This window comes from Columba livia, chromosome 8 (genome assembly GCF_036013475.1).
Source record: "Columba livia isolate bColLiv1 breed racing homer chromosome 8, bColLiv1.pat.W.v2, whole genome shotgun sequence".
NCBI classification, from domain to species: Eukaryota; Metazoa; Chordata; class Aves; order Columbiformes; family Columbidae; genus Columba; species Columba livia.
Genome location: NC_088609.1, coordinates 5,743,699 through 5,767,172, shown reverse-complemented (window position 1 = coordinate 5,767,172; position 23,474 = coordinate 5,743,699). Strand labels below are relative to the sequence as shown.

Here is a 23,474-nt window from a genome sequence, read left to right as displayed (position 1 = left end):
TCAGACAACATTCAGATTAGAAATAACGTTAAATATGGAAGAATTACTGGTCCTCACCTCTCACAACTAGAGAAACCAATCCTGATACTGTATAGCTAACAATGTAACAGCATCAATATTTGCTTGTAATTGTTCTGGTTTAGGCAGCATTGCTCTCTCTTCTGACAACAGGATGTGCGGTATAAAAATTCGAGTTAAAAATCATTCAGCATCTGGAGGCATGGACAGGATAACCCAGCCAGCCTGCTCATCTTCCTCCTCTCAGTGCTGGAAGAACCATGTCCTTCTCTTAACTAAACCTGTGACAAGCCAGGTCTGCATCTTAACTAACAGGGAACAGACTTGGGGCATGGGGAAAACCCAGCAGGATCTTACCCTGATTCTTCATGTGCCCTGAGCACCCCAGCCAAGTTCTCTCCTGATATTCCTCCCTCTGCCCAGCCCTACCTCAGAGGGCTTAAAAGTCAGGGTCTTTAGCAGCTACTGAACTCCTGTTAGACCCGGCTCAAAGGCCCAGGTGATTACATCAGGCAAATCCCCTCCTTTCTGGAAATTCCAAACTCTCCCTTCCATCTGGCTCACCAAACCGCCCTCCTGCCTGACACAGCTGCTGCTGACTGCCAGAGGTAAAGTACTGACCTACTGAACGCTCTCCATCGACTCTGCAGTGCGTTCTCATCTCTCACTCACAGCATAGCCCTCATTTTAAAGGAAATAGGACAACCATTTCACAGGACACAATCACTTTCTAAAAGTCTCTGGGTTTCCTGCGCATCAGCCTGGATTACATATACACATGAATTTATTGAGGTACTTACAGGTCCTGTTCCACTTTTTTATCCAAAGCATATTCCAAATCAGTCACTAGCATTTTCTGATATAAGTCCTGTAGAGCCTGTCTGGATGTCCAGACTTCTGCTGGACCCAGCTTTGAATCTGAGCAACAAAAAAACAAAGACACAACGGTTTTTGTAATACTCAGAGTTATTCCAACTGATCTTTCACCCACTCACGGAAGGAAAGAACACAGCACAGTGTAAGGCGTCAAACGCGCTTTTATCATAGATTCATCAGAACAGTGAAATACAACAATGACAGAGGGGCTGACCACTGATTAACTGACGAGTCTCCTACAACACCATAACGAGACATGAGCAAAGGCAGCAGCTGGGAAGTTAAAATAAATTAAAATGACAAAAAAACCCCAAACCAAATAAACAAAACAGATACAAGGAGGCGATTCTCTGTAAGTCATTAAGCTGCAGAACTTCTTGCCACCGGATGAATTTAGAAAAATGTCCAGAGTCGCCTGAAAAAATTATTAGGAAAAAAAAAGTCCATCAAGGGATGCTAAGTAGGACAGTCCCTAGAGCCAGCGCTGTTGGCATTTAGAAGGACACTCTGGGCAAGCGCTGCTGCATGCTTGCCATTTTCTACGTCTTTGGTAGCCATCTGCTTTCTGTCACTGCGGGAGAACACAAACGCTGTTCCCTACTACCCAAGCCTAATTTCCCTGTGAAATCCCCCGAGCTGGGGCTGCGGGAGCACAGGGGGCGGCCTCACCCCCGGGAAGCTGTTCTGCTGAGGGTGTAGCCGCTCCTGCTGGGTTAAACGGATCCAGGCAGTTAAAATGTTCCTGTGGGGACCGCACCACCTGCTCTGTGTACCGCACCGAGGCGGTGAGCGCAGTTAAGCACAGGTTCATTAGACAAGCTGCTTGCACTGCTTGGCTGATACATTTAGATAAACCATTTCCATTTTTCCATAAACACGTAGAGCTTAAAACAGAGATTGTAGCATTTCGTAGCATCACTTTTGTAACACCTGTGGTAGCATTCAGATCATCATTTCCATCAGCCAGGTCTCTCAAAACCAGATCTTGGCTAATCCCAAGCACAGCAGTGCCTGTGGCAGTCTGGGCAGGAGGCTCTTTCTCATCCCCAAAAGGAGAACACGACGGGAGAGGAGTAGGAACGCAATCTCCATCTCCAAATTTTTTAAAACACTCCAAGTCAACTTCAAAAATACATGTATTTTAGACACAGGAAAGAAGGGTGCAGCTGTTGAAGTGCTATTAATTTAAATACAGAGGACAAACCGTCAACATAATGTCACTCACTTTCCAGAGAATTCTTAGGAATGATAAACATAAGGAACACAGAAAAGGCAAACAAAACGAGGAACCAAGTATTAGCAGCTATATCAACTGTATAATAAAGGCAATTACCTGTCATGTCAGCCTTCAGGACTTCTGCCTGCCTGTAGGAAAACAATAAAACAATAAATCAGAAACAGACTGATCAAAATAATTGAATTATGCTAAAGCACATTCATGCAACAGTGAGTAGAGGACGTGGAACCAGCTCCATAGAGGCTGCCTACAACCTCCACTGCCATAGTTTACCCCCTGCAGTAGGGATTTGAGCTACTGTTGTTGAATGGTTTGATTTCTTCTAATTCACACCAGAACAAAAGTCAGGTCTTTTCCCTGCTTAGCCTAAGTCTCTTTCAGAAAAACATATAAACTAGAAAACCCTTACACCATATTCGAAGCTTTACCTGGCAGCAGTGTCCTGCTGATTTTAATAAGACCTGCTTACCTGTAACTGGGAATTTGATAGTAACTCCAAGTTGCCACACATCAAATGCAGCAGCCAACAGAGAACGAAGCAAACTCCCATGGATGCCTGTCAGCACATCACCACAGCCCTCCTGCCCCTCTGTCCTGCACTAGATTTCCTTAAGGAGAGGCAATAAAAAGACAATGGCTTCCCCAATTAATCTTATCCCTTGCACTGCCTCCCTAAAATCATGGTTTGATCAGGTTTTCAAGAAAAAAGAACAAACAGAACACACAAACAGAATGGTAACTACAGAGTGTGAGCTTTCCACACCAGACATCTTCCTACTGTACGAAATACCCACCTCCATCCACCAAAAAAAAACCAGATGAAAGTCACACTGTGTCTAAAATGAAAGTCGGATGCCAGCTTGGGCAAGAACGAAGAGCTAGGAGAAAGCACCACCTCAACCATAAAGAGGCTTCAGACACAGGCATATACACCCTCCTGCCACTGTGAAGTTGTGGTGACTGTAAAAACAGTTTTTCAAGTTGTTCTGGGTTCTACCTACTGGCCACAAATTATAGGGAAGGTTTTGAGGTCCACATCAGGATTCAAAAGATATCATACCAGTGTCAGTGCTTTGCTAGGGTGATGCATGTTGGTAAGTCCCTTCACAAAATTTCTATTTATCAAATGAAAAAATTACCTATAGCAGCTCACCACAGTGTACCATCCAAGAAGCAATGGGATGCTCCAAGGACATTAATTAAGAATATCTTAACTGGTGCCAGAAGTAAATCAGCACGCTCCTCACCTGCTTCACAAATTCCAACTTTCTTTTAAGTTGTATTAATGCATTCTTGAAAGAAATCATCTTTTTTTCAACTAACAACAGGGTACGTTGGAAGAAGATACAACCTATTCTTGCTGGCAGACAAGCAAGGAAAATTTTAGATATTGTGTCATGAGAAAGCTGAAAGCCCAAGAACCATTTCTGCCTGATCACCACGGAGGTCAGAAAAGGCAGCTCAGTGATGCCCTCCCCACCACGGCGGGTAGCAGGATGGAAAAAGCAGGTTTCTACCCCCTGCACAGCTAAGAGGAGCCAAGGAAGGACGGCAATCTCTGCATGCTGCACCCCAGGAGCCTCTGTGACTCTGACCTGCACGTCTAATCGAGCGCAAAGCTGAGCCCGTTCTGTGATGCTCTGACTTGGCAGCTGGAAACGCCGCTGCTCAGAAAGAAGAGCTGAGTTGCTTCAATGCAGAAGTCTCCCTTTTTTAAACGGCCAGCCAAGTTAATACAGTTTGGGGCACACTTTAAACACCCACCAGTTCTGCAAACTTTTTCTTTGAGCTGAGAACACAAACTGCATTGCCAAAGTCGTGAATCCTACCGAGAGGCTCGGCCCAAGAAGGAGACACAGTGCTGCTTGGGCAAAGCTGAGCCCAAAATTCTCCTGCAGGCAAAAAGGCTCTGTCCTGTAAAAGCCAAGAACTGCTCCTCTGAAAATGGCTTGTGCAGAACTACCTTCCACTACCTTAAGTATGAATCTTTAAAGGGGGAACTACAAGTAGCACCATTCTGAAGGCTTCTTTTCATAAAGTTCTGAGCAGCTGTTGCCTGGAGAATTTAGATGCAGTGAGCCTCAACCCCTACAGCAGTGCAACTGCGGACAGATGCTCCGTAACTGCATATCCCTAACAACATGGCCAGACCGGAACTTTTATCAGAAAGATTTCTTTTTAGAACACCTTTTTTGGAAGGCAATACTCATGGGCTCACAGAACAAGAGCTTTTAGGGCCAATCTCTTCACTAGACATACAGCAAACTGCCTGTTATACTTAATAAGTTTGCAACAAGCTACACTGAGCTGATAATCACTGTAATTTTTAATAACATGTACAGATGTTATTTCAATACTTCCTAGGGGCCAAACAAATTAGAAAGTGGGTCTGGCATTTCTCATTTCCACCTAAAAACAACTTTTGGTTAAACCAACTGCACCTACCATAGCTAAACCATGATAAGAGAGAGCAGTCTGGGTACCAAATGTGTTCCACAGGAGTAGCAAAATATTAGCATCTCAAGAGGAAAGATGCATTGCCTTTTCCTTGAAAGAATGTCACTGAGGAGCCTTCGCTGGTGCTCAGAGACTTCTACTGGGCACGAATTGGAGTTCACTGATAACAGCAAGAGTTTCTGATGGTGCAGGTCATTCCTTCCATCATCAAGCTGCTTTTAACATGCCTTTTTGTCCATATATTTTCTTGCACGGCCTCATATTGAATTTGCATTACAATGACTCATTCTGGTGCAAAAATCCGTGGCCTGCAAACAAACCTGCTTACACATTTTATCATTTTGAGAATATTCTCAAGTACCTCCTTGCCCAGTTGGACTCAGCAGTTCAGGCAAGTTTCCCTGAGTTTGCTGGTCCGAAGCCAAATAAGCACAAACCACAGTTCAGAAAGTTGTATTTCAAGCATCTCTGTTAGATGATACATCATCTTGATATATTGTGATAGCTATTCTTTATGACTTCCTAACCAAATATAATTTAGCCCATGCTTTAGTTCAACTCAAAAGTCAGATACAAAAGCCTATCGTTCAATTCAGTCAAATAGTTTGACAGCTAAAGGAACTTTCATTTTATTAAAATATTTGAAATGTTTAAGCATTTTAAAAGACAACAGTCAGGACTTTCTTCTGACATTCTGAAGGTATAACACATATTGACATTTGAGTACCCACAGATGGCAAAGGAAACTTTTCTCCTCTTAAAAACCTGGCAGTATACAAAGTCTTGTTTTACTGTAACTCAGGGGAACCCAGACACTACGTTCAGCCTGGAATGAACCACCGGATTTAGCAAAGGAAGACGAGACAGACGCATTTTGTTTTCAAGCTTTTACCATTCTTAATCAGTTGAATTTTCCCCAAGCAGACAAAGAAAATCAGTTGTTCCCCTTCGGCTGATAAACACTAGAGAAGCCCTACAAATATGGGGATGATTCTCCCACGCACACTGGTTAAATATTCGATTGCTCAGTGAAAGTCCAGAAGCATTTTCTGAAACACTAAGGCCCCTTTATGCAAAGCAAGCCCTCCCCACAGCCACGTGTTGCTCCCAACACCATGGAAAACCAGCGGCCTAAATCCATACTCTGAACCGTCCGTTCTCTCCTGTACAGCACAACATTAACATTTGTAAATTAAGTATCCTAATCCTCTTATTACCCCCTGCCTTTGAACTCCATTCATGTAGCACTAAACAAATGGGTCTATTTCACTGTTGACCCCAAAACAGCTCATCTGTGTTTCAACCTACATTCTTCAATTCCGTTATAATTCAAAGCATGGAGAATAAAAAAACTTCAGTTCTCCATACACCACACCGCATCTGTAAGAGGGCAATATCAGTTCTACTGGTTTTGCTATCAAGCTTCCTCATCAAGCACAGAGAAAGGCAAATAAAACCAAGCCAAATTTTTCAAAACAGCAGTCTTGTGTTAGACAGTTAACATGCACTATTTTGGAAAGTTCCACTGGTCCAAGTCAAGCTTCACTTACACCACATTCACACAGTGAGGATGAGCCAGGCAAGAACTTCTATGCCATGACAAGCCCTACAAAATAAACACTGAACACAATGCTCTGCTTTCCACCATGGCTGAAGGGGGAACTCCACTCGGTTTTCCCCTGGCAGCCCTGAAGCATCAGCATCTGTATCAGTTCCCTTATCAAATCACAGTAATGCAAACCCCTTGATAAGGAATTGAGGATTTTCAGTACCAAAATGGGTAATGAATCCAACTGGGTATACAACAGCAATTAGAATCCAGTCATTTGTTCTGTGAATACAGACTGAAAACCATACTGAAAGGCCCAGGAAGCTTCACTCCAAGGAGGAATTTATATTCCTGCACTTCTGTTCACCGGAGGTAAGTGCAGAAATCGTACCACGGTGAAAAGTGCCCACAGCCAAGTAAGCCTTAGCACGAGGTGACTGATCTGAAGGGCACTGCCACAAAGTTTTACTTCCTCTGAAAAAGAATAAGATGATATAGAACATACATAGAATAAAGGTAGGAAATATGTCATTTTGGGTAGAGAAGGTAAATTTTCTATGCTAGCGCACTAAAAAAAAAGTCAAATATACTTAACACTTATTACATTTTAGTCATTCCAATACCTGGCAAGGCTCACACCCAGAGGGAACTCCAAAGCAACACCCAGCAACTACTACTGCAGATTTTCCTCAAAACAGTCGTTAACTTCAAGAAAACTTTATAATAGCTTAATACCTCAGTATGTTTTTTTGTTTGCTTTGATTTAAGTGTACCCATGCTGATTCAGGGCAAGGGAAAGCTATAGAAAACACTGAATATTCCACAGCAGATTCAGGGGAGAGTTGAGTTGCCCAGAAGCCCCTAAACACTGTTCCCAAGACAACATTCACATCCGGAGTTCAGCACTGAGCAAAAATGATGGTCTGATCTAAGTGGCTGACAGTTTTATGGAAGATAAACATTCTTCCTTTCATTCCTAAGAATAACCACTAATACTTGCTAACATATAAAGCTTTATTAGCAGTTTTGAGAGACTTGCTTGGCACTAATCCTTTATAGCTCACACTCTTTGCCAAAGGTTGGATTTTGAAACATACTGAAATAAAATAACTCTGACTTCCCTGCACTGTTTTGTAGATAGCGACTGTATCTCTAACTACAACCTGTCAAAGGGACATATTTTTATAGCAATCTTAGGATTGTGCACAAACCTAAATTTTTATACCTGAATAACAGTAGCAGGGAACTTGTTGATCAGCTTCATCTTGGATATTTCCTTCATCTATTAATTCAACATCATCTGAATACAACAGGTTTCAGACAGCAGCTCCAGTTAACAGCCTGACACATCTCGTCCTGAAAGAGTAACTGGATGGAGTCAGGATTTTGCAGTGATATACAGAGCCAGATATAGATTTTATTTATTTACGTATAGACTTTACCCACTCACTTGTGCATCAGCTACGTACTGTTTAACAATTTTTTTCAAGCAGCTTTATCTCTATGGAACAACTTCTTAATGTTCCAAACTTGTAAGTGTTGTCACTTAATTCAAACGACCACAGTTTTCAAAAAAGGGGTGGAATCACTTGCTTTGGGAGAAGGAAGGTCTTGGTGATGTCAGCTCTTACTGATGTAGCAAGAGACTGTGAGACATCAAATTAAATGATCCATGTGCCTTTTACACTGAAAGGACAGTCCTCACAGACACGGCAACAAAAGCCACTTTCAACAGTACCACCTTATTGTCAATTTTATGTGCTAACTAGTTTAAAGCTTATTATTCCTGTTACAGGCAACTGAAGCCAGGGTACCTCTAGTTTCTTTCACCAGTGGCTTTATCGGATTATAGCCATAAATCAAAGCCACACAAACAATTCTGCATCAGCGTAACTGTGCAAGTAAAAAGCCACCTTGCTGAAGCAAGGCAATCAGAACCCAAACCCTCTCCACAGGGAATCCTGCTCCATTACCTTCGTGTTCCCACCTCAGCTGAGAGGGTTGGTGAGAAACAGGGACACAGGACAGGATTTATTTTAATCCCATCATCCCCCTTTCTCCTAGCACAGGCTCTCTTAGAAGTCATAATAATCATCCTCAAAAAGCAACCACCAAAAGCAGCTCTTTCCAAGTTTGATCAGAACTGACAAGCTTCCTCCCTGGATAAGAGTAGATACACCCTCACAGTCACCTTCATTCAAACTCATTTTGTTCCTCCAGATTCAGCAAAGTCAGTTCCTTTGACTCAAGTTTTGCAAAAGATGTGCCCAACAGGTACAAGTTACTCTGAAGGAAGTTTATATGTGCTTATTCTCCAGTTTAATCTACAGGGAGGGAAATAAGTCTCCCATCCTGCTCAGGCTTCCAGCATTCAGCTATCTTCACCAAAATCTCCAGCCTCCCTCTTCTTACAGCTGAGAGCTCTCACAAAGCACAGGAGCGAGTCTGAGCCCTGAGAGAAGCGCGGTGCTGCAAACCTGAGTTAAATGCCTCAGAAATGGGATCCAGTCCATAGGCAGTTGTTCAGCATCAGCAATATGGCTGTGTCTATCCCACAGAGTTCTAAAATTTAAGTAGAGAGCAACCCGCAAACTAAATACCGAACAATCTGTATTTTTCAATGCAAACAAAAATAGCTTGGGTATGAATGTGCAGCATTAAGACCAACTTGGGAAAGCTCAGCTGCATTTTCCACAGTCACTGGTTTGTAAACGTATTTTTTAAATACTGACTATGCCATTCTTTGTCTTGACCTGCTCCTTATCCAGAATTTTACTGGAGCCATAAGGGAGAAAACCCACCTCTAAATGGATGTTGCCCATGAAAGAAAGGCACACAAACTCCAGTCACCTTGACACTGTTCACCTTCCCGGAGCTGACAGCATCACTCCGCATGTAACCCTGACACTGTCTGCAGTACAGAAAAATTAAGAGCAAATTCCCAAAGGATTAAAAACTATTTAATAACTATAATAAAGGCATACTCGGGAAAGAACAGATACTCAATATCTGTGGCACTCCATGACATGGATGTCTTTACATATTTTAAGCAATACCTCTAAATGAAAGTTTCTAATAGGAAACAGCTGATAAATTTGCTTATGGAATAGTCTGTGTTTTTGTCAGCATCCATACAGCAACACGTTTACTGCATCAGCTGACAACATATCAGCTTTGCAGCTGACCTGAGAACAAGTCAATTGGAAAACGTTCAACAGAATATATAATCTGTCTGTGTACCTCCTTAAACTTCACACTATCCACTGATCAAGCTAGTTTTTAAAAAACTAAAGCAATTTTAAAGGTGTGAAGACACAGAACTTCTTCAAGATTGCCTTGCAAGCCACTCAACCATTGACAGGCACTCCCTTCAAAAGATACAAATCATGGAGAGAAAAATTATAAAGCTCCGCTTGCTTGCTACCCACAATGAAGAACTTCTGGTAAGCACATAGGAGGGTTATTAGTTCTTATGACTACAGTGCTCAGCGGGATTGTGAGAGGGTTGCATCTGAACTACCTTATTTCCCATGGTAATCCCCACAAGGTTTTGAGACTGAGCAAGGAAAAGCACAGAATTACTTTACACACAAAACAAACACCCCAAAACCAAACAAGCGAAACCACCACACACACAACTAAACATACATCACCAAAATAAAAAAGAAATCACAACAAAATTTATTTTGCTCTTTCAAATCCACCCTGATTAGAGTGCACACAATATCAGTTGTGATAAATAGTAACACCAGTACTCATTTGTTCTATTACAGTTCCTTACTTGGTAAACACTCGTGTTAAAGGCTGGAAATGGCAGATAACAGATGTTAAGATAAGTTAACATTATTTAACTTCTTTCAGCAGCTTTTGCATTATGAAAACCATGTCCAGAAGTATGGAAAATGCAAATTGGACATCTTCACATCACTTTCAGACTGTTCTGCTCGTTAAGTCAGCCTTGCAGAGGCCAGATCAGCTGAGGTCAGGCAGCAGATGCCAACCCTCCACAGCCACCGCTGGGGATCTCCCAGGCAAGTCGACGGTGTTCAATTCAAGGGCTGGTAATTACACAGCTAATTTAGTGCCACACAGATCAAATACACCCTCACACCTGCCCACGGAGCCAGAGAGCAGAACTCTGCAGCTGGGAGCTGGTTATAAAGGTGACACACATTTCCCCCTGGAAAACCAGCCCACTTTGCATGAAGAGGGCAATACCTGCAGCCCTCCAAGTCCTGACTTTGAGCCTTAGCAGGGCCCCACTGCCTCCAACCTCCACTAAAACCAGCTCAGGATATAAAGCCAAGATATCTGCCTGATTTTCAGTGTTTTCTATGGATGCCTCTGAAATTACCCCTTGCCCAATAGCAAATGCTGATCCTTACCCTCAGTCAAGCTGAAAACTACTCACGTGTATGGAGGAAGGAATTAGAGGACTCTGTTATTGAGAATTTAATATACTGCCTTCCTTGCTAAGCAGCAGAGGGAGAAAGAACAAATATATTAGATGTCACCACCACAGGTAGCAAAAATAAAGCACAAGTAACCCCTCATACTGCCTTTGTAGTAAGTTAACTAGGATAGATACAATGGAGTTCAGCATTTTGAGCATGTGCTCTCAAAGCACTAGTACTGAGATCTATGCCCAGATAGTCAAGGCCTTCAAAAAACATAAGGCCTAACACAAAATTATTGATACTTAAATTCTTAATTGCAGTCACTCAGCAACTGTATGAAGCTGATTTTTATCCAACCCCATTCATTTTATAAACTCACAATTACATAAATATCACACAAAACATACCCATTGACAAATGTGACATACCCAGAAGTTTTAAAATAGCTTTTCATAATTAAGATTTTTTTCAGTGTGAAAGGACACTGCAGGGTTTAGACAAGCTATAACAATAACGCTCGCATCACATCCCAGTACGATCCTAACTGCAAGCTCCATCTTAGAAATTATTTTCAGTTCTCTGTCTTGAAACTAAATGCAAAGCACACTCTTAAAGCACAAAGATTCAATACCAGTCAGCGAGAATTATATTGTCTATTTATGATAACTAAATGGGTTCTCGGTGCATCATATTGCCAGTAGTTTACAGGAGTCTCATTAGCTGCTTCCCCTTCTCTATCACGAACACACAGGCAACACTGTTCTAAACATACTTACTTTTCAACTAGAGAATATTTGAATAATTATTTTCCCCAAAAAAAGTAGGGAAATAAGAAAGAGGTTGAATCCTCTACCACCACAGGTTTAATGCAGGCCTACCAAATACATTAATTTCTAATGAAAGAAAAAAAAAAAAAGGCATGATCATCAAATTCACACCTCAAACAACACAACCAGCAATATTTCAGTAAAAGCATACATATGACACAAGGTACCGAGGATACCCGTTTGAGCTGCATGGAACCATGTGAAGGAGAAGTGGAGTTTGTTACTGAACCTCGGATTCAACTTCAGGTTTATCAACACACAGCTCACTCCCAGTGCTCTGCTCTTGGTTCTCCCAAGTACCGGAGTGCAGGCTGTCTCCTATAAAACCCAAGAGCCCACCACCAACATGCAGGCTGTCTCCTATAAAACCCAAGAGCCCACCACCAACTTGCACGTACTCCTGGAATATGCAAAAGTTACTCGCTCTCATCTGCGTTCAGCTGAAGGAACAACCTGTGACCAATCCAACCAGCTCAGATCTAGCCAATTTTATTAGCTGAGAAGTGGTATGGATACACTACAAGAAGAACAGCCCCGCCTTTCCCATCTTAAAAACTAATAAATTGGTTCAGAGCAAGCAGCCGAGCACATTTGTAACTTCCAAGGTTAATGCTGCTTTTGCTGATTAAACATTTTTATGAAAATCATTTTATATCTAATTAAAATCTCAACATCTTACTTGCAGAACTAAAAAAAGTCTCTGCCTTCAAGAAGTTCACGTGATGTTCAGCCGACTACAAATCAGTATCTGTCTCAGGAATCACGTATGGAAAATTCTGGGGGTCTAGCAGATCTTTACAGAACATAAACCCAAGAGCAGTTTACCTGACTGCAGTCTCCCTTTCAATATTCAGACCAGACTTGTTCATTGCATTAATTTTACCTTCCGCAACAGCTGAGGAACAGGCTCCAAAGCAATGGCCTAACACACCCAGCCTGAAGATCAAACCTGAAGGCTGGAAGGGACCTCAAAAGGTTACATAGCCCAGACACCTCCATACCCCAAAGCAGCCCATCTCAGCCACCTGGCTAAACCTTTTCCACGTGGCACTGCATTTTGCTTTGGGTTCACCCACTCTGGCTCCTTCCCCTCACCAAACACCACCAGCCTCACTCGACCCACCACGACCTTTCTAAGGTGGTGAAGAGGCAGGGACTGTCCTCACCTGCTTAGACTGAGACGACATTTTCTGAATCTTTGGCACATATTAAGCGAGGAGGGACAATGCTGGTAAACTGTTCAGCACGTGACTACACAATTACCGGTTATTAACTCAACACTAGTTGCACAAGCCAACTCAGCCTCAGCATTTCACTTTGCAACCACAATAGCTTGGATCTCGTCAAAAGTTTTGTATAGGATACCAGCAAGTCCAAAACAAATTTCAAAATAGAATAACTTGGGCATTCTATTTCAGTATTTGACAATAAAGCATGGAAACTACTTGAACCATGCTGCCCTAACCCAAAATCTGAAATCCATCTGTTCTACGGCATTTTCAACCACACAAATAAAATTTCCTGCGGCTATGTCCTCAGAGGCCCAAAGATCTTCACATCTTTCTAATGCGTCATTCCTAAAGACAAGACACTCTTGGGCCACATCACTTCACTCCAGCACAGCAGTTTCTACTTTGGTAATCCACAAAGAATTATTTCAGCAATTAACAGAATCAGTTACACAAGATGCAAAATTAAATTTTATAACCATCTTTAATGCAAAGTGTGGAGAATTTTACCTGATTTTGAGAGACCAACCCACAATTCTGAATATATATGTAGGAAATATCTTTCCAGATAGCTTCAAGCTTCAGAGGTTATTCTGGTCTTTGATAGCAAAGCCAGGAGAAGAGGAATATTTCAGCTGAAGCTGGACTGCACACCTGGCAAGCCACAATTGCCTACAAGGCTCTTTGCCCCAAGCCCCATAAGTCCTCCAGTTTACCTCAAACCAAAACACCTCTAAAATGAAATGGTATAAATATGTTCAAACTGGGTGGAAAAACTGCCAGAAGTTCATATCCTAGCGTCATCTATGCGACACACTCCTGAATTAAGACCTCCTGTATTAATTCAAACGAATGTTGATAATGCACGTTAGGCAGTTCTTTTCCAGTTAAAGATTTCAGATGTGTTTGACTCTGTGCATATCGATGCTATTAAGACAAACTGAAACACCTTCTAGATTTTTATTGCAAGTTCACTCTCCATATTTTAATAATTTAATTTATAATCTTTAACGTATATAGAAACCTCACCTTTCTTCATATTGAAATAATTTTTCCTCTGTTTTAGTAGCAACTGCAGTTGGGTGTTGAAGCTCTAAGAGCTGCTACAATTTTCATGGTTTTATGCACTCTCAGTGGTTTTGGGTTTTTCTTTAATACTAAAAATGTAGCTTAAATCCTTTGGGCGCTATTCTTACTGCTATTCACAAAAAACAGACCCACTAGTAGATTGGCTTTTTTGGGAATAGCTGGCTAGATCAAGCCTTTACACTCAGAAGTTTTGTCACGGCATTGTCCTCAACAAGTATTTACACTACGTCAAGACAAACCACCAGCATCTATTCAACAGCCAAAACTCTTGTCTCATCCTTCCTTCTCCCCCTCTTCATAGGTGCAGAAGATTAGCGTTTCTGTTTTTCGTTATTATCAGGCTAGATGAGAAAGACTACCCTGGAGACCCCTGTTAATGGCTCAAGTGTACTTCAAATTAAGGGTATGAATGCTCAAAGGCACGGCCAAAACCAGCACCGACTGCAGAAGGAACTGAAGCTGGAGTCTGTCAAAGGTTCCTTTCTGGCTACAGGAAACCCTGGTTTAAAATAAGATTATCGCACAGTCGCAGCTGTTTGACACATAGCAATATCCATGTGCTTTCTTCAAATCACAGCGAGACCAAGACAGGACACAGCAAAGCAAATACCAGAAGACTTTCACTCTAACAGTAAGTACAGTAGCAGAATTTATAAGATTATCATAAAACAAAGGGGAAAAAATGATAATTTCTTTATATTCCTGACAACACCTGTAGGGAAGTCAAACGGGGATAAATAATGTAGCACAGACCATCAGGGAGTCCAGGGGACCCTGGAACATGCTGTCTCCAAACTGTCCTATGCTGCAACCTGATCAAACACGAACAACTATCAAGGTCTCAATAAATCAAGGCAACAAAAACCACCAAAGTTAGTCTTGAATAAAGACTCTCAATGCCCAAAATGTCTGTTTTACTGCATCCAAAAAGTCTAATCTCTGCTTAAGGTTCTTTAAAGTAATTCAAGAATTTTTCCCCATGCTAATTTGGCAGCATCAATCATAAAGGTTTCCCTGAAAACACATGCAGCATTAATTTCTCACTTCTAGAGAGCAGCTCTCTGAGATAATTCAGTCATATGACAAATGGTTCCACACACTCAAAACAGACAATGCTTCAGAAGGCAGGAAAAAAAATAAAAATCAACTTACACATACCAATATTAGATGAAGCAGAAAACTGTTCAATAGGGCTGAACACTAGAGGGTACTTTCAACACCACAATGAAATATACTGCTGGTGTGTTAGAGACATCATAAGTACTTTCAGAAAAATGACATTTCTTTTCCCTAAAGGTGGATGAGAAGATTAACTCTAGCAGGACTCCTAAGTACCTCAAGGGTATCTCTGATTTGAGTCCCATCAGTGAAATTCAGTCTGTCGCCCACGGCTGTGTTACAATCCCAAGAGACTCCTCAGCATTCTGGTTCCTCAAGATAATCCCTTGAGTGCAGAAGCCAGTGTGAATAATCCGAGAAAAATCCTACTGGAATACAGAAAGAAGAGAAAGCAGGCCTAATGTTATTCAAAAAAGCTCTTATTCCACCCCAAATCACAGCATTACATTGATCTGAATGGGTAGCTACCGATTTATCTCAGAGGAATTGAAATATACAATGTCAAAGCACTGCTTAAGCCATTTCCCCCTCATTTGGTTGTCTAGGAAGTCCCCAAGCTTACGATCAGAAGTTCTTCTTAAATTCAAATGGGAAGAAAAGTAGTGGCCAGACAAGTCTAGAAATGGGGGCTAAAGGCAGGACCCTGAGCACGGCTGCACAAGCGGGAGCTGGTGATGGAAGCAGTACAACTGTAAAGCTACATTCAATGAGATACCACATGCAACAACATGAGTGCTCAAGAGGTATGTACAAAAAAACAAACAAGCAAGCAAAAAACACAACACCCAACTTCCTCCTGTACGAAATAGCTAAAAACTATGGCCCAGAGTCAGTTCCATGATTCTCTGGTCTTTTCACTGCACTAAGACAGAGAAATAAAGTTCAGATGCCATACCCCTTCCTGAGCACAGGAAAACTTGGGCTTTACCAACCACCACTGAAATCTATGACCTCTCTAGTAACGTATTAAAAAGTGCCAGACCAAAGTATGCAACTCTGATAATGATTCTAAGGAAATAAATCTGTGGTTTCATTCCTCACCTGCTCGACAGCAGCTGCGCAGCTTTCGAGTGAGATGAGGACAAGCCTCAAGTTCAAAGTAACAAAATCAACACCTAATGTCCTCCCACATATACTCCTTCTACATCACAGCTGCATTCCTTAACTGCTCTTCCACCATTCCTTACCCCAAGGAGTACGCTCCTACTAGTGCACCTCTGCTGCTCTGGCAAAGATCCAACAGTAGAGATGAAGGACCCTTAAAACTCTACAACCCCCAGCAGCTCCTCACCCAACAAAATCAAACACGACCGCAAACTATCCTCTCCACCCTCCCCAGACACCATGCGCTCGATCTGCGATTAATCCACATCGATTGATTTAAATAAAGGTCTGAGTTGTCTGAGGTAAAAGTTTAGTGATATGATTCAGCACACAGATCAGTTCACTTGGAGGCAAAATCATCTCACTGGAACAAGCTAGGGTTACTTGTTATGAGGCTGCTATATGGAAAATGCACTGTTAGGACAGAAGAAAGAGATTTTCATTAATATCACTGTATACTCTATATTGAGTACTTAAATAAAATAGCTAAGCATTCACCAAGAAAACGTATCTCCTTATCATGCACTGAAAACAAAAAAATGGGGGAAAAAAACCCCTTCCAAACCCTATATTCAGGGAAGGTGGCAGCCTTCTCAAAAGGCTTTTGGCGCAGCTTAAGTGCCCCATCAAAACTACAGATAAGCATCACCTGGTTTCACTGCCACAAGAAAACCTTTTCGTTTTCAATAAAAGATCAAACTATGTAGGAATATGCAGGTTAGAACAAGAGCTAACAGCTACAGGAATCACCCCTGCCATCACAAATAAATACAGCTGTAACTTTACTTACACTAACCTGCACTTCTAGGTCACTGGAACACTGCTTTGCAAGTAACCTCAAAGCAAGCGCAGTAACAGCACCCATAATAAGCTGTGTTCTGCAGCAGAAAATAAAAAAAAAAAAAGGGAGATTCAGCTTGGACTGAAAACAGGAGAACTATTTGTGACAGTGATACCAGCTACATTATATATATTTATATATATATTTTATATATAGCTACAGCTATGTTCTAGGAAATAGGGTGTTATTTACTGGTGTTATGGGTCAGTGAGCACTTTAATGACACCAGTGCTATCACTAGAAGCAGTGGTCCCACCCTGCCCTTACTATTAGCACCTCATTCCTGCTGTACACAACCTCACCCCTTTTGTCAGCACATCAGGACACCAACTCAGGTTAAACTCAGTGGGTTTAAAAAAGAAAAAAGGCACTTTAACCTCATGCAGTTCCCCAGTCCACTTCACTGAAGACTTGGCCATACACTTACACCATCAAATCAGGGCTGAGGGTGAGAGAAAGGGTGAGAAACTTCTGTCAGGAGCAGCTTCAAGCTGAAAACACACCCTTTGTCTATATGGCCAAGTTTTTGCCAAGTACTAAGCAAGAAGGATCAGGTTTTCTCATTACTGCAGCGCTCTTCCTGCTGGCACACATTCATACATAGTCACCATCGTGCCACCATTCCCTCCAGTGGAAAAACAAGCCCACCACCTGCTGAACTGCACATGCATTCAAATTCTCGTTTCTAAGGATGTGAATCTAACCACTCTTTCAACATCCTGCACTCCAGCTCCATACAGAGCAGCAAACTCAAACTCCACACATAGAAAAGTGGACATGAAGCTCTGCATGTGCTGATTTACACCAGCTGAGCTCTGCCTCTCATTTGGATTGCTCCTCTAACTTCCATAAAGTCAATGGTAACAATCAGCTTTGAATCTTCCATTCCTCTGTAGAAGACATTTAAAATTAGTCAAAGCCATTTGAGAAAGGGGAACAACAAGTGATAAGTGGTACATTCACACCAGCCTTGTTCCCTTTGGAATCTAGGCTTGATTAAAAAAAGTGTCAGAGCTATGAGAGCACATCCAGCCAACCTGTGACTTTAGCCCAAGCTGTCCAGGGGTGCCACGCTCTATAATGCAAATCTCCACAACAGAAGGGAGCAAAAAATAGCTGCTGGGCTACCACTGCCTGGCTGTCCCAGCCACTGCCAGTGGCCAGGGCTGGGAGGAACCTGCCTAGAGACTCCAGGGGTAGAGTGCATGTCTTGGGACTCTCAGCAAGATGAACTGCCTTCAGCAGAAAGCTCAGAGGCAAATTGCTTAACACTTTCTAAATTGTCATTTTTTTTTACTTCACAGATCACCACAAAAAGCTGGTTGATCAGTAGTAATCATCGATCTTATTTGCCTTTTTAAACCATTACCCTCACCCTTGAAGAGGGATGAGAAGTGTTGCTCATACCAAATATTGGCAGCAATTCTATTTATCAAATGGTAGGGACATCTTGCATAGAGCAAAAAAACAGCGAAATGAAGATGGAACACTTTCCCTTCATGTTCCCCCAAAGAAAACAGTGTGCTAAGAGGTGCCTCCTGAAGGCCACCACAGTATTTGATCTATCCACTGCTCCTCTCCTGTTTAAAATTCAGGAGTAAACAATGTATGAAAGTAGCATTAATCATTTCAGAAAATAAAAAAGTTGGAGGGAATACTCTCTGAGACTGACTGGTCTTGTTCAGAGAAATCACGAAAAATGTAGATGAAGGTCAGCAGAGGACCCCAGGGTGGCTGGGGCTGGAGGAAGGGGAGCGGGACATGGTTGGCCTGGGGCAGGGAAGGATTCAGGGCACCCACAGCACCCACATGCCTGCAGGGATGAGAAGGTGGAAGCAGGCTATGCAGCAGCCTGAGGCAGGAGGATGAGAGACAATGGGCATCAGTTAAAATATGAGGGGTACAGACTGGATTTAAGGAAAATCTTTGCCATTATGAGAACAGTCAAATAGCACAGGCTGCCCCAAAAGGCTGACCTGCCTCCATCCTCAAAGGTTTTCAACCCCCGAACAACCCGGTCGGACCCCAGAGCTGCCCCTGCTTGGAGCAGGAAGTTGGACAGGGACCTCCTGACATCTCCTCCAGCCCAAGTTACCTTGTGATCCTATGACCTCCAGGCAGCATGCTGCAGGCACATGTGACAAGATTATCTATTAATGCTGTAGTTACGTTTATTTTTTCCTCCTCAAGATAATTAAATAACTCGCTCTGCCTGTCCTGGTGAAATTCATTGTGGGCTTCAAAAAGTATTCTGTTTAGTGCCTTTCCAGCACTGACAAAGATCACCTTTACATTTCTTCTCCCAAGTAACAAGCGACAGGATGAGAGGAAACGGCCTCAAGTTGCGCCGGGGAGGTTTAAACTGAATATTAGGAAAAATTTCTTCCTAGAAGGGGTTGTCGGGCATTGGAACAGGCTGCACAGGGCATTGGTGAAGTCACCATCCCTGGAGGGGCTGAACAGACGCAAAGATGAGGTTCTTAGGGACGTGGTTTAGAGGTGGACTTGGCAGAGTTGGGTTAACGGTTGGACTCAATCTTAAAGGCCTTTCCATGTTTCTACATAATCCTGATCAGGAATTGGTACCAGAACACACTCACGAGCATAGACTGCAGCACTAAATTACCTCTGCTCTACCCTCCTCCATTAAAAGTGAAGAAACACTGCAAGAGGTGCGTCATGGGCTGGCAGACAGCAGAGGAGCAACCATGAAGAGACACAGGAGATGCAGAAGTTAATGGAGCTACTGATGAGTCTTTGAAAAGAGACCCACAATTTAAATTATTAAAGTAGTCAAACCTTTAATGAAGTTGGTTATAGCCTCATCATAAGACTACAGGAAACTACTAGGTTTGTCAGCACTGAAATTTCTAAGTGGTGTTCAAGCCCTGTAATTCAAGTACTTTTGATTCTATGTTTACAGAGTGCTAAAAGCCACAATTTACCAGGGTAATGCAACATTTAACCAGTAACTAGAGTCCACATCTTTGTGAAATGCAACTGAGACAGTCAGATCAGTCAAACTGCTAAGCTTTTGAATCCAAGTTAACTATGTCTCAAACATCAACATATAAAATTGGCAGCAAAGATAATTTCCTTAAAGTGAACAAACATGAACTAAAATTCAATACTGTCTTATAGAAAGGATGCACTCAGAAGTTTCTGTGGTATTATGTTAGAAATCCTATAGGTAGCGATATTTTGCTTAAAAGTTACTTCTTTCGTACCTAGCAGGATACAGGTAATGTTTACGGTAGCATGACTGCCCCACAAAATTAATTTATGGGGAGTATCTGCAGATTGCCAAAGCCGCACAAAAGGCATGGGTACATATTTTTAGCCAGATGAGACAAACACCATCACTTGAACAGAGAGATGTGAACTGTGCCTCTTTTTCCTACAAACTCTTTGAAAGAACCTTCTGAAACATCTACTCACCTGACCAGACGTAATGCAAATCTTGGAGAAATGATTCAAACAATGACCCCAGAGAAGTATCTAAGAAACTGGATAGGACAGAAGGCTTGAAAGGTGACCTTGAAAAGGATAGTAAGACTAGAAAAGCAAAAAAATCTCAATGTTTTGTTACAACACACGAAGATTATTTAAAAACAGCCTCTCCTGCCACTTAAAAGACTCAGTACATGAAATCTGACCTTCTTCATTCGTTCTGGAAGACTTCTGTAGGAGCCTCACGTATTTCTCAGTTCTTGCACTTTAACTGAAGGGGTACTGTCTTTTAAGGATGGCATTTTAAAACAGTTGATTCACATACATTTATACAGAAAGCAAGAGACTGGTAGTGGAGGAGTTAAGTCCAGCTATAAGTCCTTTCTTCCCTGCTCATTTTTTCAGTGTCTTGATTCTTGCAGAGTCATTATTTCACTAGTTATTCAACCATTATGTGGTCACCTTATAAACTCAGCTCTCATCTCTCTAAACTTCAAATACACAGGGAAAGATTTCTCACAAAAACTTTCCTGTCCCTCCTTAGTTTTAAGATTATAAAGACCAGCAGAGACTAATCACTCCACATCTTCATTTGGCACAATGTTTTGTTAAGTTGCCCTTTCATATCATTATACTTTTGTCTATTCCTTCCTCATTACACCTGGATTGAGCTTGTAACGCTGCAGTAAGAAGGAGGATGCCCTCCTCCTTAATGCAAAGGACTAACAGAACTGGCTCTGAGAGTTCCAGGCTCTATTCCCAGTTCTCTTTATAAGCTTGGACTGCAGAAATCTGCAGCTCAATTTCTGCCCTATGTAAATCAAACAATCTAAACAGACACTCTGGGGATGCAAGAAGCATATCACAGCTTTTAAGGAAACCACCCCCAAGCTTACCTTCTTCACAGAGGAACAATCCTAAATGTTCTTTAGAGGGAGAAGATGAAGACTACTGACTACGAAGTGCTTGAAAAGTCTGGGAGGGGGGCTGTCCTGGGTTTTTTTGGAGGAGATAAGGTTCTTGATGACAAAGGCAGGAGTCCTTATGTGTAATACATTAGTGCCAGATGCTTCAGTCCTGTTGTATTACACCCAACACAAAGAAAGCAGTCAGGATCAAGTGATAAAGGCCCAGGATAAGCTACAGTGTTGGAGGAACAAAGCTAGAAGAAACAGGTGATTACTGCCCACTTGCTCTTGCAAACAAGGAGGATCTCCAGCTTGGTGCGGCAGAATTCAGGACGCTAAGAAAGAGTCCGGTGGTACAGAAAGGTGACTGGGACATGATGAGTGTGACTCTCGTAACGACGCAAGGCAGCCAAAGACTCGAGTCACAGGGAGGGAAACGAGAGCGAGAGGTTAAAACATTATGAAGAAATATACTAAAATACAAAAGCAAGTCTTCTACTGGTAGAGGAGAGCTAATAATAAGGCATTTAAGAGCTTTTTCCATAATGTAACAGGAAAGAAAGAAGAACGTCCTAAGACAGCATCGTTTAGCAGCCTGGAAGAGAAAAAGGCTCATTAACTTGCTATTAGAGAAAAAAGATTACTTTTTTTTTTCCTGTTTTGAAAAGATAAACTTGAGGCAGGATCTAGACTACCAGAAGGAGGCAGAGAGAGATACAAGAGAAGATGAGTAGGAAGAGAAGGATTTGAAGAATCAGTAAGGAGAGACAGTAAAAGCATTTCAGAACCCTGGATAGAAAGTGTTTTGAAAATTTAAAGACCTCCTTAGATTCATCCCTTAGAAATCCTTCCCAAGCCCTGAACTCTTCTGAAAGAGTGCGCACACCCTTTTGGCATCGCTACACCTTTTCCATGAGGTGCTCTGGATGGGCTGGAGGGGAGTAACACATCACGGACAACGCAGTATTTAGGATTTTACAGCTACTGAAAAACTATTGGTATCTCACAATGTTCCTTTCCAAAAATCGCTAAAGAAAGGGCACTTCATCCCCAAAAGATAAGCTCCCCAAAAACCTATCGAAGTTCTGCTCAGATCAACGTGCGGCATCTCGCCCTCTCCACTTCAGAGGCTCAGGGGCACTTCCATTCAGCGAAGCGTTTCCAAGAAGCACAACCACGGCTGACTCTCACTTCTCCCCCAAACCCTCTGCTGACCGTCCCCCAAACCGATGGACTGTTCAAGCCGCCAGAGGACTCGCAGCACACCCGGGCTGGGGCACGACTCCTCTACTCCCGTTCTCCCTGAGCCCCCGGGGGCTGCGGGCACAGGTTTCACTTGTCCGGGTTCACACTTGGCAGACACTCCGCAGCGGCGGGTAATCAGGGCACCTACTCCAAAGGGGCTGGAGAATTTGGGGAAGGGAAGCCGGTGGGTTCCCCCTTCCCTCTCCGAGGCACCGGTTGACCTTGCCGGGGAGCCCTGAGCTCCGCAGCAGCCCGGGCCGCCCGCCTGCGGGGAACGCGGCTCCGTCCCGCCCGCGGCGCGGGGCTCGGTAACGTGGCGGCCGAGTCACCCCCGCAGCTCCCCGGCTCACATCTCCCGAGCTCCTCGCCTCCTCACACCTGCCCCACGTTCTCCCCGCCGGCCTCAGGCCCGGCAGCCGCGGCCTCGCCTCAGGGCAGCCGGCGACCCGCCCCCGCCAACCCCGCCGCTCCCGGCCGGCTCTCACCGGAGATACTGCGCACACAGCAGGCTCATCCTCCGCCGCTCGCCGCCTCGTCCCGCCGCGGCTCTCACAGCCCGGGCCGGCCCGCCGCCGCCCCCGCGCCGCCGCCGCTGCTGCTGCCGCTGCCGCCTCCGGCCGCCGCCGCCATCTTCCCGTGCAGCGCCTGCTGCCGCGGGGGAGGGGCGGCAGGAAGGAAGGGGCGGGGGTGTCCCCGCTCTGCGCTCCGGCCGGGCAGAGACCGCCCGCGCAGCGGCAACCACAGCAGCGCCGGCCCCGGCAACACTAGCAGCCCCGGCGGCGGCAGTCACTCCTCGCCCCGACCCTCCCGCCGCCCCGCTGAGGCGCCCTGACCCTCCCGCCGGCCGGCCGCGCTTCCGGGCCCGGCCCCGCCGCCACTTCCGGCGGCGCCACCGGCAAACCCTTCCCCCCCGCCGACCCTCGGCGGCGCCCGCCGATTGGCTCGCCCGCTGCCATGGCAACCGAGGGGGCAGCGGGGCGTCGTCATGGCAACCGCGGCGCCTTCCCGCCCGCCGGGGCCGGGCCCGGGCCTGCACGCGCGGCGTTCGGCGGCCTCGTCCGCCCCGTGTTATCTGTTCCCCCTTCACGGAGCTCGGGGAGGCGAGAGGGGAAAAGGCGCCGTCCCTCC

At 43.8% G+C, this 23,474-nt stretch overlaps 1 protein-coding gene across 8 annotated transcripts in view; it reads right to left on the bottom strand.

The window, feature by feature from the left end:
- Positions 1-23,197, bottom strand: part of SMG7 (SMG7 nonsense mediated mRNA decay factor) — a 53,169-nt gene extending 29,972 nt beyond the window's left edge. For 3 of the 8 annotated variants that reach the window (XM_065070808.1, XM_065070811.1, XM_065070810.1), the window contains exons 1-3: positions 22,832-23,197; positions 2,228-2,259; positions 819-936 (exon numbers count right to left, since the gene is read on the bottom strand). In XM_065070808.1, coding sequence (XP_064926880.1) covers positions 819-936; positions 2,228-2,259; positions 22,832-22,860 — 179 coding nt within the window. In that variant the 5' untranslated portion in view covers positions 22,861-23,197. Of the gene's footprint in view, positions 1-818; positions 937-2,227; positions 2,260-7,362; positions 7,489-15,014; positions 15,167-22,831 lie in introns of those variants that run through there. The other 5 variants (XM_065070814.1, XM_065070813.1, XM_065070809.1 and 2 more) reach the window with 4 other exon arrangements.
- Positions 23,198-23,474: the final 277 nt, after the last annotated feature.